Source organism: Actinia tenebrosa, unplaced genomic scaffold, assembly GCF_029948245.1.
Source record: "Actinia tenebrosa isolate PJP-AT-01 unplaced genomic scaffold, QUT_ActTen_1.0 PGA_scaffold17__23_contigs__length_9995812, whole genome shotgun sequence".
Taxonomy (NCBI): domain Eukaryota; kingdom Metazoa; phylum Cnidaria; class Anthozoa; order Actiniaria; family Actiniidae; genus Actinia; species Actinia tenebrosa.
The window spans coordinates 5,465,825-5,488,382 of record NW_028292577.1 but is presented as its reverse complement, the minus strand read 5'-3'; the positions used below and the strand labels follow the sequence as shown (position 1 = coordinate 5,488,382).

Genomic DNA, 22,558 nt, shown 5'->3' with positions numbered 1-22,558 from the left:
TTTACTACCTAAAACCAACGACCCCACGGAATTCCGAGGTAACATGGTGCGTCGGTTTGGAAAAAGAGTCCGCGCCGGCTGGATGGCTTTCCTAGACAAATACCGCACTAAGAACCCAGGCAAACCCATACCAGAATACATAAAGCTCGATAACATCGACTTTGGTAGTAACACGATGATGAAACCTCCTAGGAGCAAAACCGCGGAAACCAGCTTTGGTCCGGACGGCAACATCCCCGAAGCCCCCGGCGCTGCATGGCTTAGTAGGGTTCAGGAACAAATGGACGAATCCATGGAAGAAACCCCGGACGACTTTGATAGGATCAAGGAAGAATTCCCAAACTGGGATCCAAACAAAGTCCAAGTAATGTTTGACGCGGATAACGAATGGGGCAGGGAAGTCGTAGTAGCAAGGTTAAATAGGTCTAATGCTCATCCATATGTCATCAGGGACATAAATGGTAAATACTACGCAGATAAAAATATTCCTCCAACCCTTAGAAAGACATTAGGAGAACCCAACTTACCCGAAAGAATGAGAGAAAATAGTGAGAATATTGACGAAGCCGTCGAAAGAGTTAAGACCATAATGCAGCGGCAACAAAAAGGTCTTGAGGCGATAAGGGAAGTAGAAGAGCTAAAGCAAGCGATGGAGGAAAGGGAAGCAGATTACATACGGCAAAACCGACTACTCCTTGATGCTCAAAAGAGAGAACTTGACGACAAGAATCAACGCATATTAGAACTTAGAGAACAAAGAGACATTTCTCTTCGCGAAAAAGACAGCGCCCAAAGGGCATTCAATCTCACCCTGCAAGACCTGGATATAAGCAAGGAAGAAGCCAAGGACTTACGTACCACCATAGAGGGTTCTTTGGTGGAGCGGCGGCAGTTAGTTGCTGAAATCAACATTAAAGAAGAGCAAATCCAGCAAAGAGATCAGGCCATCGAAGACCTGGAGGGGCAAATAGAGCGGCAGCAGGAAATAATCAATGACCAAACTCGTCCCGAAGAGGAAAGGGAAGCAGCTCAAAATGAAGTAGAAACCCTTCAGGAAAGAGTCGCGGAATTACAAGCGCAAAAGGACAACCTGGAAAGAGAATTGGGACTTACCACCAAGGAAAAGGTAAAAAGAGCTCTGGTGAAGTATGGTATTCCGCTGGCATTTGCGGTCGCTATTAGCACCGTAGTAGGGGTAATACTATCCGCGCTTAAGGCTACAGGCGCGGGCGTAAAGAAATTAGGCAATGGACTAACGGACTTGGGAAAAAAGATGGCAGCCGGCTTGCCTGGGCTGCTGGGTTCGGTTGTTTCCTTGGCACTTAGGGCCGGTGGAGAACTGCTAAAGTTCGTGGGGAATAACATTTGGATCTTGGTTGTCGCTATTGGAGTGGTACTCCTGAAGAAGATGAAGGGTTAATCTTATCCTTGTGTATTACTGGTGGCTTATCGTCGTCAGGCGCCCGAGGCGTCCTCGACTGGGGATAAGTAAAGATAGTATTCACACCGCCCTGATAATGCGGAACTAGCGGCAGCACACTCATGGTGCTAATGGGCTTATGATTCCAAATAGCATCAGTCGGAGGATTTTTTGACGGGGCGGCATTTATCTGAACGCGACCCAGCTTACCGGCATCGGCGCCCGACGTCATCTTATCACTGGGGCGAATCTGTAACTTCGCATATTGGCAATTGGCTATCATGTGAAAAGTTACCGGCGTTAAGTCTTCTGCGCTTGTTGGATAGGGTTCAAATGAGAAATGAACTGGGTTCCTATTGTTGTCTTTTTTTCTGTAAGGCTGTAATGGTCGGTTACTCTCATCAACGATCCTAAACCCAACATTACATGACCACCCCGTTGAAATACTAATAGTACACATGATTAATCCCAGACCTCCAACCTTTACCCACAATTCGGTGTCAAACCATTCATCATTTACGTAGTCCTTCTCCTCCAAGTAATGAAGGAACCAATCTTCCTTTACATGTGGGTTATTCATATATTTAAAGGCTAACCACCGTAAGAGTGCTAATGCTCTTGTGATTATAAACGTAATCTCTTTGATCCTCTATGCTATTTACCGTAACCTTTCCCGTATCGTCTACTCTTATCTGCAGCTTTACCTTCCCGTGGCAATCGGTAACCATGTGAAAAGTCCAAACGGAATGATTTTCAAGGCTATTCGCTGGCGGCTCTACGGAAAAATGCGTAGGCTCCCTGTTGTTCGTTTTCGTACGCATAGGCTGTAATGCTCCATTGTCATCCAGGAACCTAAAGCCCACGTTGGCGTGACTACTCGTGCCAATGCAAATACTACAAAGGATCAATTTCTTTCCTGAGTAGTTCAGATCCACGGACATGCCCGTGACATCAACCCAAGATGCTTGGGTGTATTTTTTCTCGCCTGTGTAAGTCGTATAGACACAATCTACTCCAGCTACGTAAGGGTTGTTCATCGCCATATATAATAACTCAGACCAATGCTTGCAACTGTTAAGCCGGCTTTTAGTAAGTTATGGTCATATTCCTCAGGTATCGTAGGCAGGACCTTCTTTGATGGTTTCTTAACTACGGGCAGCTTTGCTTCGTGTGACTTTTTTGGCTCCTCTACAAAGTGAGGAATGCCCTTGGTCATGTCAGAGTTCACGTCATTCGCCCCAAACTTCATATCCTTAGTAGCTCGTTGAAGTTTGTTGTTATAACCCACGACGGAATTAGTGTTAATAACCAAATTACTTGGCATTAACCAACAACCCGGGGCTACTGCATAGTCCAACCTTGCCTTAGAATTTTGTATAGCTAGTTGGTAACGCTGTACGCCCTTGCTAATATCACCCTCCAAGATTGAACTTTCAAATAGAATCAAAGCTTCGGCTCGCGTTTCTTCTGCGGCGCCCGTATTTCCGATTATGCTGGATCGGGTGTTTACCTGAGCCCCCAAAATGAAATACACATAAGCTTCTATGCTGCGATTCAAACGAGCAAGACCAGCTCTAGTTAGTCCTTTACCTTCTGGAGGTATGAAATTAAGATATTGCTTCGTTTGCTCGTCGTTGGTAATCTTAATAATCAGTGGATTGGCCCCTGCATACTTACCACCCTCGTCTTTGAACAGAGGTCCGTCTCTAACTTCCTTAGTGGTCTTAGCATTTGGTTCAAAGAAGGTGCTACTGTCGTGAGTTTCTTTGTGATACCCAGTGTTCCATCGTAGATTCAACGCATGAACTTCTTTATCGCTTAGCACATGTCCACCAATCCCCCAATAAGCCCAAATGTGCCCCAAACCATTGTTAGCACCCGCGGTGCATCTAAAATCCTTCCCTACAACACCGAACTCCTTACAAAGTCGGTCGTAAGCAGGAACGTTGTATTTGTTATCTCTTGGATAGAACGCAGCATCTCCTGGTAATGCAGTAACGCCCATCTCATGCAGTATTCTTCTAACCGTGAAGTGAAAATGAAACATAAATATTGAATTCTTCATCAAGCTTGCGCTTACACCACAGCCGCTAGTGGCACACCAAACTGCAAAGTTTAGTTGCTGCGGCCAATAACGCATGTTAGGACCACTTAACCATTCATGAGATTCCTTAGCGGTGGTATGATTAATGGGCACGTTTTTGAAGATATCTCGCACCTTTAACGGAAAGGAATGCTTGTTAAAAATCCGCATGTTCAACGTTAAATCCAAGCTTGGTTGTTCATCAAATGGAACCGCGGGTATCGGATAAGTACTGGTACCAAGCAATAATTCCTTTGACCAACCTTGCACGGGCTTATGTTCAACATATGTTGGCTTAGGCTTATGTTCAACATAACCAGAATTCTTCAGTTGATCGTCTATCTGATTAACCAGCGTAGGCTTCAAATCCTCGTTGCTGTACATCCTAGAACCGTTATAGTAAATCCCATCGGGCCTTCTTTCGAACTTACTAGGGTCTGCATGCGGAAACATCTTCCTAAATGCTCTCCAATTCCAGTAATCTCGATTATCGTGATGTGGCTGCTCCTCTACGTTATTTCCAAAAGCGTCGTACATTAGTATATATAATGGATGTTATACCATCAGCACCTAAGTTGTACCCAGATGTTCCCTATACTACACCTAACGAACTAAACGCCGAAAACTTTCGTCTGAATAAAGCGAACTTAATCTTGGCTTACTTGGAAGGGCAGACAAAACACTACGAAAAAGTTAGGAAGAAATACGTCAGAGCCCGGAGTACGCTACATAAAATCGCAATAACTTCCGGCTCCATGTCCGTTGTGTTAACAGGCTCTGGCGTTGCTACTTCGCTTACCGGACCGGGAATAGTCGTTGGCGTTCCTTTGGCCAGCGTTGGAGCCGTCTGCGGCATTGTTTCCGCTGTTACGACAGGCATTATGAAACAGTTGTCAAGCAAAATATCAAAACACGACACGACAATAGCTCTGTCAAGGGCTAAAGTAAATACGATCACTGACCTTGTCTCAAAGGCTTTGCGTGACAGAAAGATAGACGACGTAGAATTCTCGCTTATCTTAGCCGAAGAGGAAAAGTACGAGAAATTAAAGTCGGACATGAGGAATAAAAAAACAGTCGTAAAAGATCTTTCCGAGGAATCTCGCAAAAAGATCTATCAGGAGGCAAAAGAAGAGCTTCAAAGAAAGCTTGCTCAGTAAACATCTGCTTCGAAAAGAGCGTGACGGGATTCTATTTACATATCGAACGTCAGTCTAGAAATTATGCAGATTAAATATAATAATTTTCACATACATAAGCGTCCAGATGTGTCTGGCGTTCGCTCGTGATCGTGGGACTTTGGAGCTGGGGAGGCCTAAAGTCCCGAGTTCGAGCCTCGCTGTAGACGCATTTGGACCGGTTGCTGTGAGTGAAAAAAAAAAAGCCTCCCCACACTCACAGCAACCGTGGGGGGAGGGGTAGAAAGTGCGATTCAACCCCGCGATGGGGGGTTTCGTGAGGAAAAGTTGGAAAAGTCAGGGGGTGTCTCGGGACGCTGTCCGGAGTTCACCCTCTGGTGGGTCGTAAGAAAGATATATGTGTACGTACTAGAGGGCCTCTGGCGCGGGATGAAATAAGCCCCGTAAGCCCAAAATGCAAAAAACCCCACTGGGGATAGCTTGGTGTTCTGCGCGATGCATTCCCCGGTGGGGTTTCTGGCAAAATAAACGCCAGTTTTGCATTTTTATTTTCTCGGAATCCATCCTAACAGGGGGTGGTTGGGGTCTATTTTGTAAAATATTTCGTAAATTACATCAGGATAATAAGGAATATCCTTATTCAGCCGACAAAACATCCACTCGGCTTTTGTCATATCAGAAACCTCGGGAATAGACTTACCGGTAATTTCAGACAAAAGATAGGGAATAGCTTTGTAATATTTCCCTAGCTTTAATTTTTTCAACGTTTTCCGTAGACTTTGTGGGGTTGGCTCTTCTAAATGGTCTATGATTTTCTTCCTTACTTCGTCGCTTAAATATATCGGATGTAAACCTTGGATATGACTCATCCAGTCTCGGAAGTATTTTATTCTTTTGTATGGGGTCTTCTTACGACCTCCATTGGCGTAATATTGCTCTTTGGTAGCATTTGGTACGGCATTACGAATATTCTTACCACATTCGTAACACTGTGCTGACGTGTCGTCTTCTATTTGCATTTTCTTGTCACAACAAATATACTTATTTGGTTTAGTAGGTACAAACTTGGGTTTCAAGCACTTTACACAGAAATCATAAACAAACTCTTTACAATCTTCGCACTCCATATATAGACTAACATATTTGCGCTGTTGCCCCCAACCACACTTGGAGTGGGTTGTTTCCGTAGGTGGATTTTTGACGCGGGTCTTACCCCGTGTTGAGATTGCGCTGGAACCCCCATTCCCTATACTACTAACATGTCAAATCGTCTTTGTAATCTACAGAGAATCTAAGAAGTATTTCAAATTGATTTTGAGAATAACCTGTCAAATTCATTTTTTGTTACTCCATTTTTATAAAGTTATGAATTTGTTGTTTTGAATCAAAAGATGAAGTCAGGCAATGATAAATCTAAGCGTGTTTTGAAAACAATTCATTTTTGCCTCAAAAGTTTCATGAATTAGCGAAATAAGTTAAGTTATAGAAAAGGATTCAACTTCTGACATTATTTAAATCAATTTTAAAACAGCGCAAAAAAAGGGTAAAAAACGAGATACGCGAAATGGATGCGCAATAGCAAGGGTCCGGAACTACCTTAAATCGGCGTTCTCCACGTGTGTTGGCAAGATAAATATGGCATCGTGGCATTATCATACGCCACTGGTATATGATAAGACAATAAAAATATCTTTTAGCTTAATTCATTATTAAATAAGTTAGAGAGAAGTCTATTTTGAAGCCTATACTTTACTTCATAATGCCATATTTATCGTGCCAACACACTTGGACGACGTGGAGAAAGCCGTTTGTTGTTAAATTTCAGGTTAAGAAATTTAGATTCATAACGTTCTAGAACGATTTTTTTTCTGCTCACAGATGGCTAAACAAGCTGTTAATTCTTAAATTTACTCGGGGCGTTCATGGGTTTAGACTTAAAATAAGTTAAAATACAATAAAATGTACCTACTAGGAAAGTAAACTAACCTTCGCTCGTTCCCGATGCACCCATGTCGTCCTTCCGAACTCCACATACGGCAGAAAATCGGCCAGAATTGAAGCGAAATCCAACAAAGGTTTGTTTCTTGTCAGACAAAGCCAATAATTCTCTATTAAAGGTCACTTTTTGTTTAGTATTTAACAGTAAATTAAGACAGAGGTCACTCTTCGTTTCACTCGAGCTACTGTTGTCAAAGCGTGACGGGGGTTTGCTTGCTCACCAGATGATGCTTTGCTAATCCAGGCACGTGACCAGGTCCGGCAAAGAGTCTATTTATTTCATAGACTATAAAGCCCTGGCTAAACGAGAATATATTTTTTTCATTATATTTCATTTATTCTTTTATAAATAAATAAATAAATATATTTCATATGTTTTATATATTTAGAATTATCATAACTAAAGAGAAATTTATTCGTATGTTGCTACTTCGTAATATATAGTAAATTCATTTAGTTATTTTTATATACTTAGATATAGTGCTAGATAGGTGTCCCCAGTTAGTTTACTCACATGTAAACTAGGTATTATTGACACATTAATAAAGTTTATTATTATTATTATTATTATTATTATCATTATTATTATATTTTACAAATATGTTTTTATCGATAAATAAGTAATTTGTACATATATTTGTTATTTTATATTCATAATCTCTTTATTAACGTTATCATAAATTTTATTATTGTTATTATTATTAATAGTTAATTGAATTCTATTATTAAATAAATAAATATATATATATATATATTATAATGGCATTGAGATTATTATTATAATTATAATAATAATTTTTTTTTTTTTTTTTTGATATTATTATTATTATTATTATTATTATTATTATTATTATTATTATTATTATTATTATTAAGCTTTGTGAAACTGACGTTTCGGCGGTTAGTCCTTCGTCGGAGTAAGAGGAAAGAAAAGATGAGAAGGGGTGAAACCGCGTGCATGTTTCATCGCTGTTTCTAAGTTTAGCCACATGCGAAAGTTACTGCGTGCAACAAATTTTGCTTCCAAGACGCAAAAAATGTTTTGCTGTGCGGCAGAAACATTTAATGTTTCCAAGACGCATGGAAACATTGTTTCCCAATGTTTCCTGACAGTTTTGCCACCTTAGGAAACATTTAGGGAAACAGGTTTCCTTGTTTAGCCAGGGCCTAAAGCTGGTTATTATTTTTTCAATTTGGTAATGTGACGTCAGCTGTGCTGCATAAATTTTATTACACTGAAGATAAACCAAGAAAACCATGAGCAGGTTTTTATCAACTTCCTGAATTCCACTTAAACTTTTTCAGACCTTTTCATCAAAGACAAATACCTTTTTGGTAATATGTCGTCTTGAGATTTTGGTGATTCATTATTACTAATTTTGAAGAATTTTTCGCTGGTTGTAAGTTAAAACTTCTTAGAAACCGAAAAAAATAGCCAGGTCTTCCTTCCCGGAAGCAAGAAAATGATCAGTACACTCAATAAAAATGTATTTATTGATAACCTGACGTTTCGAATTTGGGCCCTTCACATAACATCAGTTTTATATCAAAACCGGGTGAAACTTTCGAGCATTGGCATCCGGCATTTTTTCCTATATTATTTACAACTATTTTTGGTCCATATGTTAAGTGTATGCTACATCCATAATATCATTTAATAATATAATCACATCATATATATTTTTTTCGTTTTGCAGAAATAAAATGCAAGCGAAAAGAAAAGGGAAGAAATCCGTGGTCTAAAGAGGAGACCCAAGCTTTAATAGCCTACTTCGATCGATTGATCAGGGATGAAGGTAAAGCTCCCAACAAATTAGCATGCGAAAACTGCCTCAGACAAGCTGGTAATGCATTGAGAAACCGGGACTGGAAGGCAATAAAATACCAAGTAAAGTTTTTGGTCAACAAACGAAAAAAAGAACGAGCAAGGAGATGAGAAAGTGTAAGAACGAACAAGTTGCTCGTTATTTTTTCCTCTCGTTTTTGATGAAAACAAAAGGGTGAACAATTACAAGTTTGAGATTACTGGTAGAGGCAAACGCTAAAAGCGTGAAACATTAATAACTAATTCGGCACCAAATAACCCAATGGAAGACAAAGGATTTTGCAGAAATTAGTGTCATTGTAGTTAGCTTTTGTTCTATCTCATGGTTATAATGTTTGCACTCTGTCATAGCTATATTAGACTGCTTCATATATTCCAGAATAATTGGCTATGGCCCCTCCCTAATTCCTAATGGTCCATCTCTAGGGTTCTTCATCATACTTTCATAATCCACTATCCGATCCCCGTAACAGGGTAGAGAAGTTGACATTTATTAATATTATTTATTATCATATACTTATCCATAAAATACCTTATATATCACTCCTTTTCGAAAAACTGATTTTTACAATAACTTAACAATTTTCTCGCGCGCTGATTGGTTATTTTTTATCATCAATAAGAGGACAGACAGATAAAGCTGACGTCAACGAGCCTGCGCTCTTTCCGTTAGTTGTTTTGATCAGAAAAAAGGAGAAGTTTTTATAGTTTTTGTTATTGTAAAAAACAAATTGACAACAGATTTTTATGTGTCTGTCCTCTTATTGACGATAAATTTCGCCATCACATTGTCAAAGTAGTGTGGATCCACGAGGCGCAAAAACAAAATGTTATTTTGACATGTGAAAGCATCGTTACCATGTATATTTAAGCTATTAGTTAGTTATAATAATAAAAGCTTGTTAAGTTGATTTTATGGATAATTATATAATAAACAGAATATTACATGGGCGCCTGGAGGTTTTCTTTGCGCTCACTCGTGAGTGATCTTTTCGACACTCGAACATAAATTTCATATCTCCTCGCGCCCATGTAATATCCTTTATTTATTTCGCATATATAGGATGGGCTATGTTTCAGAGTATATGCATATGCAAAGTCGGTTTGTAAAATAACAATAAGGTTGCGTCCATTTCCCTTTGAGCGTGAACCGCGATCACTTTTCGCCGTTCGAGTTCGAAAAACTTTGCGTTTCCAACTGCATGTCGAGACGTTCCCACCGTAAAAAAATATGATAACCTGTCAAAACAGATGAAAATTAGCCAATCAGCGATAAAATGTGGCCGGGACAAAATCTAAACTCGTTAGGCGTGCCATAGAAACTCGACGTCTGGCCCTTGGAAACGCAACTTTTTATCATTAATTGCTAGTGTATTAGCCTGGGTCTTAATGATGTAAGAGAGAAAAGAAATCGGTAATTGTATTGTCAAAGTCTTATCTTGTCGGCCTTGCATTATCGTACCATCTTACAACGAAATGGATTTTTAGTTTTTTTTAGAACGGCTTCTAAGCGTGTCACTAGAGCCCAAAGCGAATCTAATCTCAATCTCGGGTAAGGCGCTCTCTTTACATTTTTACGCCTGATTCGATAACGACTGAAAATGTTATACATTTATTATAGTCGATAAGTGAATTTGCACGACAGTAGTTATTACGAGTTGCGCTAACTTTCAAAGTGCATAAAAAACGGCCTTTACAAAGTCGTCATTTATTGTTATAGCAAAAAGAGTTGGTGTTCGTTTTCTAATATATATTCTTCACTTCATTGATACAGTATACTTCATTGGTATCATTACCCGGGTAATTATAGAAAATCGCGCTGATTGGTCAAGAACTTTGGACTTTTTCTCCATAATCACCTACTAGTCACCTACAGTTGATTATATAGGAATGCGCTCGCTTCGTTTTTTGCGTGTTCCTCTTTCGGAGAAAAAATTAATTTTAGAAAATAAATCAATGCTTTCGAATAATCACCTGTGAAATGATACTAAAACGATTATTCATCTCAAGCTCAGTGATCTTCGGTGGATATTTACCGATAAGCGCCTCACCTTTACTTAATTGGTGAATAATTGTTAGTACATTAATTCCCTGATTGTTCAGGAGGATTTAAAATATTTCGCCATCATTGCATTGGAGAACAACGAACGACCGAGCAATCTTTTTTTAGGAGGGGGCACAGGAATTAAGGAGGGGCTCATTAATTTATTTACGAGTGGAAATGGGGGGTCACTGATTTTTTCTTGTAAATATATGATTTTAGTAATATATTTTTTTATCGGTTATGTAGTGGTGGTCATTTAACCTTTGAGTCAAATATGTTTTTATAGCTAGTCCTTTGGTCGCACACCCCCTCTCCTAAAAAATTTTTGGATTTGCATCTCATTAGGTTTAAGTAATTTGTAACGTATTCTTTTAAAATTGCATTGCTACCATTTAAAGCGCTTTATCAAGATGTCATTTGTCACTACTTTATTGTATGTTTGAAATAAAATATCATTTGTTCGTTTATTCCTGTTGTCATTGTTGACCTATCCAAGCTTATTCAGAAGATTATAAAATTCTAAGAAAGGTCAGTTTGGTGCATAATAACCATTCCGGCATTGCTGAATGCATCAAAATTAGGTCCCCCATTCGACGAGTGCATAAGAAACAGGTCCCCGCATTGCTGAATGCATCAAAATTAGGTCCCCAAATTGACGGGTGCATAAAAACCAGGTTCCCACATTGCGTAATGCATCAAAATTAGGTCCCCAAATTGACGGGTGCATAAAAACCAGGTTCCCACATTGCGTAATGCATCAAAATTAGGTTCCCAAATTGACGAGTGAATAAAAACCAGGTCCCCGCATCGCTGAATGCATCAAAAATAGGTCCCCAAATTGACGGGTGCATAAAAACCAGGTTCCCACATTGCGTAATGCATCAAAATTAGGTTCCCAAATTGACGAGTGAATAAAAACCAGGTCCCCGCATCGCTGAATGCATCAAAAATAGGTCCCCAATTTGCCGGGTGCACAAAACCAGGTCCCCGCATTGCTGAAAGCATCAAAATCAGGTTACCCAAATTCTCGAGTGCATAAGAACCGAATAACAATCTGAATAATGTCTCTGCAACAGCAAATTCTGCGGGCTCCGACCACAATATTATTTAAAAACTCTCTGTTACGTTTACGCCTTACGTTTAAAATAAATAGAGGGCTTGTTCGTTCCACAGTGGACAGAGAAAGCGCGGAGGAAAACGATTCCTTGGTTGAGTTTCAGTACCACGCGCCAAGCCGAAATAACTGAAATTCCCTGAATACTGGTTGGTTTCTCAAGTACCAAGTCACTTTCAATGATAACTGCAAAAAAGCACGACTGAGGTCCCCACATAGTACTAACAGTACCAGTTCGTCCTAATTAGAAATATTAGGTCCCCACTTTGATAAGTTTGAAATGTGCAACTTTTAAAAAAAAGGAAATCAAACGTTTTTTTGCCGAAATTGCTTACCTTTAACTTCCTCCAAACCACTGCATACCGTATTATTATGTTTAATTAATGGATTCCAATACTCCCCACTTTGTGGGAAAAGACCAAAGTCCCCACTTTGAGGGTTTGGCAGGAATTGATGAATGGATGGATGAATGGATGGGTGGATGGATGGATGGAGGGAGGGATGGATGAATGGATGGAAGAATGGATGGATGGATGGATGGATGGATGGAATGGATGGATGGGTGGATGGAATGGATGGATGGATGGATGGATGGATGGAGGGGTGGGTGGGTGGGTGGATGGGTGGATGGATGGATGGATGGATGGATAAGAGGAACAATCAAATACATACCTCTTTTACTTTCAAAGATGAAATGAAAGGAATCATATGACTGTTCACAGTGTAATCCTCTTCATTCCATTGTACTCCTCTGCAGTCCATTGTACTATTTTAAAAAAAGCGTCGAAGATGTCAACAAACCAAATAAATGTTCCTTTCGAATTGAGGCTTTAGACAAATTATTTTATCAAATTGTTAATGAAGAAAGAAAGGAAGGATGGAATTATTACTAATTTATTGAAAATCTTCCTTCAACACACGAGCAATTCCATGATTTTCCTATTTACTTTTCGTAACCTAGGCAACAGAGACCAACTACTCTCCAATACTGAGTCACTCCGTTCAAGTCACCTCACACAGCACAGCAACACAAACTGAAGATGGATCAGTCCAACCAACCACTTCAAGAAACACAAGCTGTGAAACTCAAGTCAGTTGGGTTGATGACAGTGTGTTGGAAGTCTGCCAGAATGCTGAAGACAGTGTTCCCTCATCTTTGACGCAGCTTCTCTCATCTGGTAACGTAGTTTATCGTGTTTCTGAAGCAGATAATGTTGATTTGGAACCTGTGCCTATTCTAGATAAATTAGAAGGGGTATCTCATGATAAGGAGGAAAATACGGAAGTAAGTGGAATGGTTGTTGTGCAAGAGAATGACAAAGATGGTGATGGTGTTGGTGTTGGGAAAAGAGACAGGGGGGAAAGAGAGTTTGTGTGTATCGTTTGTGGAAGAGTGTTTAAAGAAGAAAGGTTCCTCGTTCGCCATCTGGAAAATCACCAGAAGGAAATAGAAAGAGTTGAAAAGGAGGAACAACAACAAAGAAAGGAATATATTGATGGTGATGATGATGATGATGGCGGTGATGATGATGATGATGGCGGTGATGATGATGATGATGGTGGTGGTGTTGGTGATGATGGCGGTGATGATGATGATGATGATGATGGCGGTGATGATGATGGTGATGATGATGATGGTGGTGATGATGGTGGTGGTGTTGGTGATGATGATGATGATGGCGGTGATGATGATGATGGTGGTGATGATGATGGTGATGATGATCTGAAAATGAACCAGAAAATAATAGAAAGGAAAGGAAAGGAAAAAAAGCAAAGAAATAAAGATAATAGTGATGATGGTGATGGTGATGATGATGATGGTGATGATGATGGGGATGACGATGATTATGATTATACAGAAAGTGTTTATGATGATGATACTGATGATGATGATGATGACGATGATAATGGTGGGGATGATGATTATGATAAAGAAGAATCCGAAAACATCGACACTCGTCAAAGCAACAAGGACCCAAGTTCTCTCAAAAGGAAACACAAAAAACAAAATAAGAAAAGCCTCTTGACGTGTGAGTACTGTGAAAAAACCTTTACAAATAAAGAATACTACGAAACGCACGTTAAAGCACACGTAAGACCAAAGCCTTTACAATGCAAGCACTGCGTAAAGATATTCAAAAATGAAAAAACTCTGGAAAATCACAACAAGAAGCACTTTGAAGAAGAAATGACCTGTTTCCTTTGCTCGAAGAATGTTCACAGCCGATATGAGTTGGAAACACACATCTTAACTCACCCGAAGCAAAAATCATTTAAATGTGATACATGTAACAAAGAACTTAAATATGTCCAGCAATTTGCGAAACACTTAGCCAGGCATGAAGAATTGAAGTGCGAAATTTGTTGCAAAGTGTTCCAAAACGAAAAACGACTCATAAACCATCGAAAAGCTCACAAAAAAACAAATTCGTCGGAGCAAGCACCGTCTGAAGTAGAATATAAGGAGTGTTTGTACTGTGACAAAGTTTGTAAGCCAAGTGAGTTCAAATCGCATCTCAGAACCCATGCGAAAAAGAGGATATCTCAGGGTCCCTTTAAGTGCATGTATTGTGGAAAGTTGAGCACCAGCCGTGCAAGTCATGACCGCCATTTAAGGACACATACCAAAGAAAAGCCATTTAAGTGTACTTTTGAGAACTGTGATAAAGCCTTTGCAGGAAAAGGAGACTTGAATGTTCACGTGCGCAGACATACGGGGGAGAAACCTTTCAAGTGTGATCGCTGTGGAAAGGCTTTCGTGAAAAAATGGAACCTTGACGAGCACCTTAGAACCCATACTGGAGCCAGACCCTACAAATGCGATTTCTGTGAAAAATCGTTTGGATTCAAGAACGTTTTTAAAAGTTCATTTAGCGCAGCACACCGGGGAAAAACCTTTTAAGTGTCCAAATTGTGAGAACCAGTATGTCAAGGAGGTGTTACTCAAGATGCATTTGGTAACTCATTCCGGAGAAAAACCATTTAAATGCTTGCAGTGTGACAAAGCGTTTTTGTACAGTGGTGGGCTTAGAGAACACCTTCGTATGCATAAAAGATAATAAGATTATTAGAAACTGAACCTACAAATACAGTAAAACCCCGCGTGTAAGAACCTAAAATTTAAGAACCTATCAGGCTGTAATTTTCATTTTAAGCACCCTTCACATAAGAACCATTTCAGGCTGAAATCTCAAAGTAGGTTCTTAATTTTCAAATACAAAGTCAATCTGTTTTATTTTCTTGTAAATAATAAAATAAGGTACTCTGTATGTTAGAGTGCTTACACTGTGTCCATGAAATAGTACAGTTTTCGTATGACTGTGAAAAGCCCAGTGCCGTAAGCGTGAGGTGCCGTGACCGTGATGCTTTCTAGAATTTTAATTGGCTGATTTTTTTCACGCGCAATATGATTGGTCTAAAAGTGCCGTGATCTTGGCGTGACCGTGTCCGCGCCGTGTTTATGTCGTGTTCCGGGTATTTGATTGGATGGAGAGTAAATTCTCGTGCAATGTGATTTGTCTGGTGTATCCCTTGCTGTGTCACGACCGTGTTCGTGCCGTGAGCTTTTCACAGTCATACGAAAACTGCACTAAGATCGAAATAGTTACTACCACTACCTATCAGTTTTTATTTAGTACAGCTAGCATGAAAATGTGTGAATCATTTAATGTATAAAATGCCACGCCCACCAATACAATTACTCTTTTATTACCAAAAATTAAGAACCCATTTAAGAACCTTGATTGCCTGATTTCAAGTTAAGCACCATTTATATAAGAACCTGTTCAGGCTGACTTGGAAAAATCTAGGCTCTTATGCGCGGGGTTTTACTGTAGTCTATAACAAATCCTTCCGCTTTGATTGGCCGAATCACTAGTGGACTATTAGTGATAGACCGCTAATAGCGAAACGAAGCGGTTTTGAAAACCAATGAATCGAATATATTATAACCTAATTTCATTATTATTTGTGTTTATTTATTTGACCTAGGCTATTAGAGTGAAGTCATTAAACCCCGTGAAATATGTATTAGACTAATACACACTAGTAGACCCTGATTCAATTGTTTTCTTTCGTGTCTATTTGACTAGAGTGAAGTCATTAAACCCGTGCAATAGATATTAGACTAATACACTTTAGTAGACCCTAATTCCATTGTTTTCTTTCGTGTCTATTTGAATATTACACGTTGACTAGTATTTTTTATTTCATAGATTAAATGCCTTCACTCTAAAAATATTACACCTCTAGCCCTCATCGTGTACGAGCTAGCCAATTGTTGTTTTTCAATCATTCCAAAGCGAATTTAATTACAAAAGACACAAGTAGCAATGTTAAATATGCTATACTTGATTTTTGCTGCCCCCCCCCTCTCCCTTTAGCATGATTTTTGCTGCCCCCCCTCTCCCTTAAGCGTGATTTTTGCTGACCCCCCTCTCCCTTAAGCATGATTTTTGCTGACCCCCCTCTCCCTTAAGCATGATTTTTGCTAACCCCCCTCTCCCTTAAGCATGATTTTTGCTGACCCCCCTCTCCCTTAAGCATGATGTTTGCTAACCCCCCTCTCCCTTAAGCATGATTTTTGCTGACCCCCCTCTCCCTTGAGCATGATTTTTGCTGCCCCCCTCTCCCTTAAGCGTGATTTTTGCTGACCCCCCCTCTCCCTTAAGCATGATTTTTGCTGACCCCCCTCTCCCTTAAGCATGATGTTTGCTAACCCCCCTCTCCCTTAAGCATGATTTTTGCTGACCCCCCTCTCCCTTAAGCATGATTTTTGCTGACCCCCCTCTCCCTTAAGCATGATTTTTGCTGACCCCCCTCTCCCTTAAGCATGATTTTTTGCTAACCCCCCTCTCCCTTAAGCATGATTTTTGCTGACCCCCTTCTCCTTCAAGCATGATGTTTGCTGATTTTTGCTTAAACCCATGCATAAAAAATGCTAACCCACCCCCTGTTTGCACCAGGCCCCCCCCCCCCCCCCCCCGTGGATCAATGACCAGTTCCTAATGACGAATCTTTTGTTAAATTCCCCCAACGTGGCGGCCATGAAAACCATCAATAATAGATTATTCGGGCTGCGGGTCTAATCGCTAAATAGCAAGTATTAACCTAACTGCAAAGACGATTTTTCTGCGCATGCAACTAAGTGCATGGAACTAACAAAGTTTAAGTATTTTTTCTTTCGGAAACTAAAAAAGAAGCATGTTCAAAACCAATTTTCACTTTTTCTCATCTTTGAGTTGAGAAATTGCGATTTTTAATTGACTCGCCCCAGTCTCCACTCGGAAAAGTGTCAGTTTTCGAATATTTTGAGATGTTTTTTCATGAGAAATCAAAAACGAGAATGGTGACTCCATCTTTATGTCCATCTTTATGTTCATAACATAATTAATGTCCATGCAAATTTTCAGGACAAAATTATTGGCAAAATTTCTTTCAGGGGAATTACCTTAAGCAGCAAATAGGAGTTTATTATAGAATGAAGGCATTTAACCCGTGAAATGAGTGAAGCATCTTCGAGATATCAAGGATTATACTTGCAATATGTTAATAAATGTGACCGCGTCAAAGAAGTCATTTGAGCTTGATTTGTTATTATTTGTAAATTGAAGCACTGCTTACTATGAGAAAACGGATTTGCAATAACCTTCAAATCCTATAGTCCTATAAAGCAATAGTAAGACGATGTTTTATACAGGGTATTTTACTGCCCCACAAATGTTTTGTATAATTTATAATGCCTCCTATGACATCATACTCATTATTAGTGAACTAGTACCAGTGATACGGTGTGCCACAGCCAATAGTATCTATATTGTACATCACGTGATCATGGTTCTATTAATATCATCAATATTACATATGGTACAGTTATTCGTTCTTCTATCTTTCTAGTACCAGTGATACGGTCAGCCACACAGCCAATAGTATCTATTGTACATCACGTGATCATGGTTCTATTAATATCATTAATATTACATATGGTACAGTTATTCGTTCTTCTATCTTACTAGTACCAGTGATACGGTCAGCCACACAGCCAATAGTATCTATTGTACATCACGTGATCATGGTTCTATTAATATTGCATATGGTACAGTTATTCGTTCTTCTATCTTACTAGTACCAGTGATACGGTCTACCACACAGCCAATAGTATCTATATTGTACATCACGTGATCATGGTTCTATTAATATAATTAATATTACATATGGTACAGTTATTCGTTCTTCTATCTTACTAGTACCAGTGATACGGTCTGCCACACAGCCAATAGTATCTATATTGTACATCACGTGATCATGGTTCTATTAATATAATTAATATTACATATGGTACAGTTATTCGTTCATCTATCTTACTAGTACCAGTGATACGGTCTGCCACACAGCCAATAGTATCTATTGTACATCACGTGATCATGGTTCTATTAATATCATTAATATTACATATGGTACAGTTATTCGTTCATCTATCTTAGTAGTACCAGTGATACGGTCTGCCACAATGACAATATTAGAACCATGATCACGTGATGTACAATAGATACTATTGGCTGTGTGGCAGACCATATCACTGGTACTAGTAATATTCATTTAGTCTATTATTAATACCCTTACATACAAACACAGTATGCGGTAAGGGCTCACGCAAGCCTTTCAATCGTCTCGAGACACCAACCGTGGAGGAACATTCAACGTGTGTAGGTATAGTGGTAACAATGTACGCATGGGTAATACTAAAACTTAGGCGCCCGTGGGGTACTAACAAAAAATCTTTGAGGAGGCTGAAACCACTTCTTTTAACTTCCCTTTAAAACAGTCCCTATTTTTTCCGATCTTTTCTGCGTTTTTTTAACGAGATATTTGACTTAAAACTTGCGCATCTCAACTTGAAATATGCACGAATAGAAAAGAAAAATTGAAAACAAATCTTACTTTTAATTAGGTAAATTCATTTATTGGTTTAAAAAAAGTGCCAACATGAAAAACTCTGGTATTGGAAGAGAAATAATGACTACATTAGAAAGAAATGGTTTTTTTCTTTTCTTCAAGCAGTGTGTCGTTCGTTCAAAATGAAGACGGTTTTGCTTGTTTTGGTGTTTGCAGGATTCGTCGTCTATAACAAAGGTATCGATCTTCACATTCCAACGTTTCCTCAAAATCGTTTACATACAACATAAAATTTTTATTTACTTGCGTGCTGTCCTTATTAGTAAATCAGCCTTACGTGTGAACGTTAAGCATTGCTCTTGATTCAATTGTATATAGTGTTTCCTTTTCCTTCACTGTATTCATGTATCGTAGGATCGAGAGAGCAAGATGATACAGAGGACGTTCGATTAAATAAAGATTTAAATCCAGAAAGCTCAGGAGAAAAAAGAACTACACCATATTCTTGTAAGTCATCTTTCTATCTACCAAGTGTCATGCGCTTAAAGTTATTCACGTGATACCTTTTCTGGCTCATTCATCGCAGCAGACACATGAAAGATCGCCAAGCTGCATCTGCGCATGCTCATTTATTTGTATGTAAATCAGTACCAAATGAAAAATGCACTATAACTGTTATACAGAATAAAGTGTTTGGACTCAAATACTTGTTAAATATTCAAATATTTTTAATCAAGATGACGCTGCCAAGCCCCTCATGACCCAACTGGAGAGTTCTGTCCAAAGATTCTATGGTGATGCAGCAAGACGAGCGAAAAAGATGTATTTAAAGCTGACCAAAGACTGGGAGAATCAACCCCTAAGGGAACGCACTGAAAGAACTGTAGCACTGAAAGCGGTGGCCGAAAACATCGACTTTATAAGTGACGCGTACCAAGGTACCACGCCTGCCATACTTGCTGTTCTAAATCTGTTGGACACGTTAAAACAATTGACATCATCGGATGGCCACATCGTTAGCTTACTAGCTATGTTCATTTCGAGTTTTATGAATCTATTGGGCGAGACTCGTTCTCCTTTTTCTATAAAAAATATTGTAACTACAGAGATTAAAAAAGTAACGATGAAGTACAGGGAAGACGACATCCAGATGAGCAACATTAAGGAAAGCGGCGAAACGTATTTACATTTTAAAACAATTCTCAACAGGGCAGGGAAAGATAATGACAAAATTAGTGTACATGATGCCAACAGCACACATACGTCTATTAGGAATATATTCGTGCATGGATTTCCAGTTATCGATAAACTGCGAAATAAGATGATACATTTGATTGATGGTAATAAGCCGTCAGACGCAAAGAAGTTTATGGCGTACTTTGAGTTATATACCAAACTCGAAACCGTTAGGCAGATGCTTCTCATCCATACGCTTTCCTTGGTTCCTGAACAGAGCAGTGCAATTGCGTTTATTCTATCGACACTTGACTTTTTGAAGACGAAAATGTCTCTGCCTTTTTTTAACGTTATCCGCAATCATACAATTGGAAGTAAATTCATGGCATACTACGATGGCCAGGTTTACAAAGTATCAAATGCCTACATGGCCATCCAGCTTGATTCACCGATGCCATACGATGATAGTTATCCTGGATTGAGGTGCATTGCAATGATCGCACCTCATCCTGTCCCTTGGAAATGGTTTAAGTTACCAGGGATGAAACATCCTTATTTCGCAAGGGGAGGCTTGTCTGATTGCAAGTGGAGAATCGTCTACCACGGACAAGATCTTTTCAGCATTATGAACAAGTTTGATTGTCCAAATGGGGATTGGTGCGACTCCCTGTTGTCTTTCGATGGCGGAGATCCTCCCATAGTTACCGTCGAGCCCAATGATCCAGTGCTTTGGGAACTCAAGTACAACATTCAACTACAGGCTTACGCGTAAGGAAAAGATCTTAATTCAATTAGTCTTTTAAGTGCACCAGCATCTAACTTGATATTTTCATTATTGATTGTACATGAAGTGTATATTTGAATGGTAAAATATTTTTATATGAATTGAGTAATGATGCATCTTGGAGATATAAAGTCCATACTTTCAATATGTTAATAAGTGTGATGTCATAGGAGGCAGTTTAGTTTATTTGTCATCTTTGTAAATTGAAACCCTAAATAGACTCCTTGCAGCACGTCGGAATGCAGCTCAATTTGGAAGACATATCAATGGGTTTCCAATTCTCAGGAGATCGAAATTATTTTGTTTTGTTCTTCAATTTGAGGTGCTTTGACGTCACATGCAAGTAACCTTTCTAAAAACCCTGAGTACGACAATGATGTTTATACCGGATGCTTTACTGTCTCATTAATGTTTTGTATATCAATAATACCCAGAATAAAGCCAAAACGCTTCTGTGACAATACGTGCGAGCGCTGCTCTGTGGCGTGGACCAATTGGAAGTCCAGGAAACAACAAAGAACTATGTAGGGAGACTCGACTGTTCTGCACAACAGCTCAAGGTACCACAGTACTGGCAAATCTACAAGTTAATTCAGACCTACGCTTCTGATGTATCTATGATGAAGTTGTGAGAATGTATTATTATGGTGCATGGTGGTGGGGATACGTGCACAAATGAAGAGTGTGATAATGTTGGTGCTGAGTAGCAAGACGTGGTGACTTAGCCAGATGAGTGGTTGGTGATGGGATGGGATGATTCCCGGTTTTGGTGCTTTGATTGAGGGTGTACACGATGTGGTGAGGTGATGGTGATGTGTGTATGGTGGATACTGGTGATGTGAGATGATGGGGATGATAGAGATGATGGTGATGGTGATGCGATGGAATGGTGTGCATGGTGATAGAGAATATGGTGGTGTATGGTGATAGAGATGGTGGTGATGGTGCTCTAGAGATGGTGCTGTGATGATGGTGGTGGTGGCTGGTGTGCTGGTGATCGCCGCTGGTGGTGCTGGTGCTCGAGTGGTGGTTGGTTCTTGTGCTCGCGCTGTGTGTTGCTGGTGCTCGAGCTGGTGGTACTGGTGCTCGCTCTGGTGGTGCTGGTGCTCGCTCTGTTGTTGATGGTGCTCGCGCTGGTGGTGTTGGTGACTAAGCTGGTGGTGATGGTGATAGAGACTAGTTGATGATGGGTCGAGTGTGATAGGAATGGTGTATGGTGCTGATGGTGGTGGTTTGTCTGCTAGAGCTTATGTGTGGTGATGAGACTTGTGTTGATGGTAATGTGTTTGTGATGGTGATGTGATAGAAGATTGTGGTTCTGGTGATCGAGATGGGATGGTTGAGTGATGGTGTGGTGATGGTATGATGAATCGCCTAGAACCGATGAAAATACATATGGCGTCTGACGATGAGACATGGTAATGACAATGATATTCTTCTCGTATCATTCTTCTTCTCTTTCGGTGCTAATTGCATCATGTGGCATCTTCCTTACCAACAGCTACCTTCTCTTTGACATGGGCTTCTGAAAGTGTTCTGCTTTCCACAAATCCGAGCTCACAAGGTGATTTCTCTTTTACATCTAGCTTCTTCTTGAGAAGGTTATGGTCCGCAAGATACGGTTTAAAGCAACTAATCGATACAAATGTCATTCGAACTGCATAAGGCATATTTCGCAGCTCTAATAATTTCAGGTTCTTATTTTTCCACATCATCGTAAAGAAGGCACTGAAATTTCATAATTCTCCTCCCATCGTAGACGCATGTATGTTATTACTGAATGAGCAAATCCCCTACGACTGTATAAATTAGCACTCTTAAGTAGTAAGTAGTGACATGTTAACTGTTTCCTCTGGTCTCGTGTAGAAAAACCAAGAAGATAACCGTGGCTCAGGTGAAATTACTGAGTTATCCTGTACTGAGCCCCGAAGAGGTATGTCATGGTCAAGACGCAATGGCTTTTATTTGCCAATTTGAAAGAGTGGTAAACAAACTTGCTATTTTTTAAATCATAGCTACCTTAATATTAACTGTAAGAATAATGGAGGTCTATCGCAACTTCAGTGATGACAATGTGTAAC

At 39.6% G+C, this 22,558-nt stretch overlaps 2 protein-coding genes across 2 annotated transcripts; both read left to right on the top strand.

The window, feature by feature from the left end:
- Positions 1-43: 43 nt before the first annotated feature.
- LOC116290171 (uncharacterized) lies at positions 44-14,666 on the top strand. The gene is made up of 3 exons (XM_089032040.1): positions 44-263; positions 8,338-8,528; positions 12,585-14,666. Exons 1-3 carry the CDS (start codon positions 44-46, stop codon positions 14,523-14,525), a joined length of 2,352 nt encoding a protein of 783 aa, XP_088888166.1. The 3' UTR covers positions 14,526-14,666.
- Positions 14,667-18,270: 3,604 nt separating this feature from the next.
- LOC148910339 (uncharacterized) lies at positions 18,271-21,005 on the top strand. The gene is made up of 5 exons (XM_089032039.1): positions 18,271-18,331; positions 18,680-18,754; positions 18,932-19,024; positions 19,255-20,461; positions 20,912-21,005. Exons 2-5 carry the CDS (start codon positions 18,700-18,702, stop codon positions 21,003-21,005), a joined length of 1,449 nt encoding a protein of 482 aa, XP_088888165.1. The 5' UTR covers positions 18,271-18,331; positions 18,680-18,699.
- Positions 21,006-22,558: the final 1,553 nt, after the last annotated feature.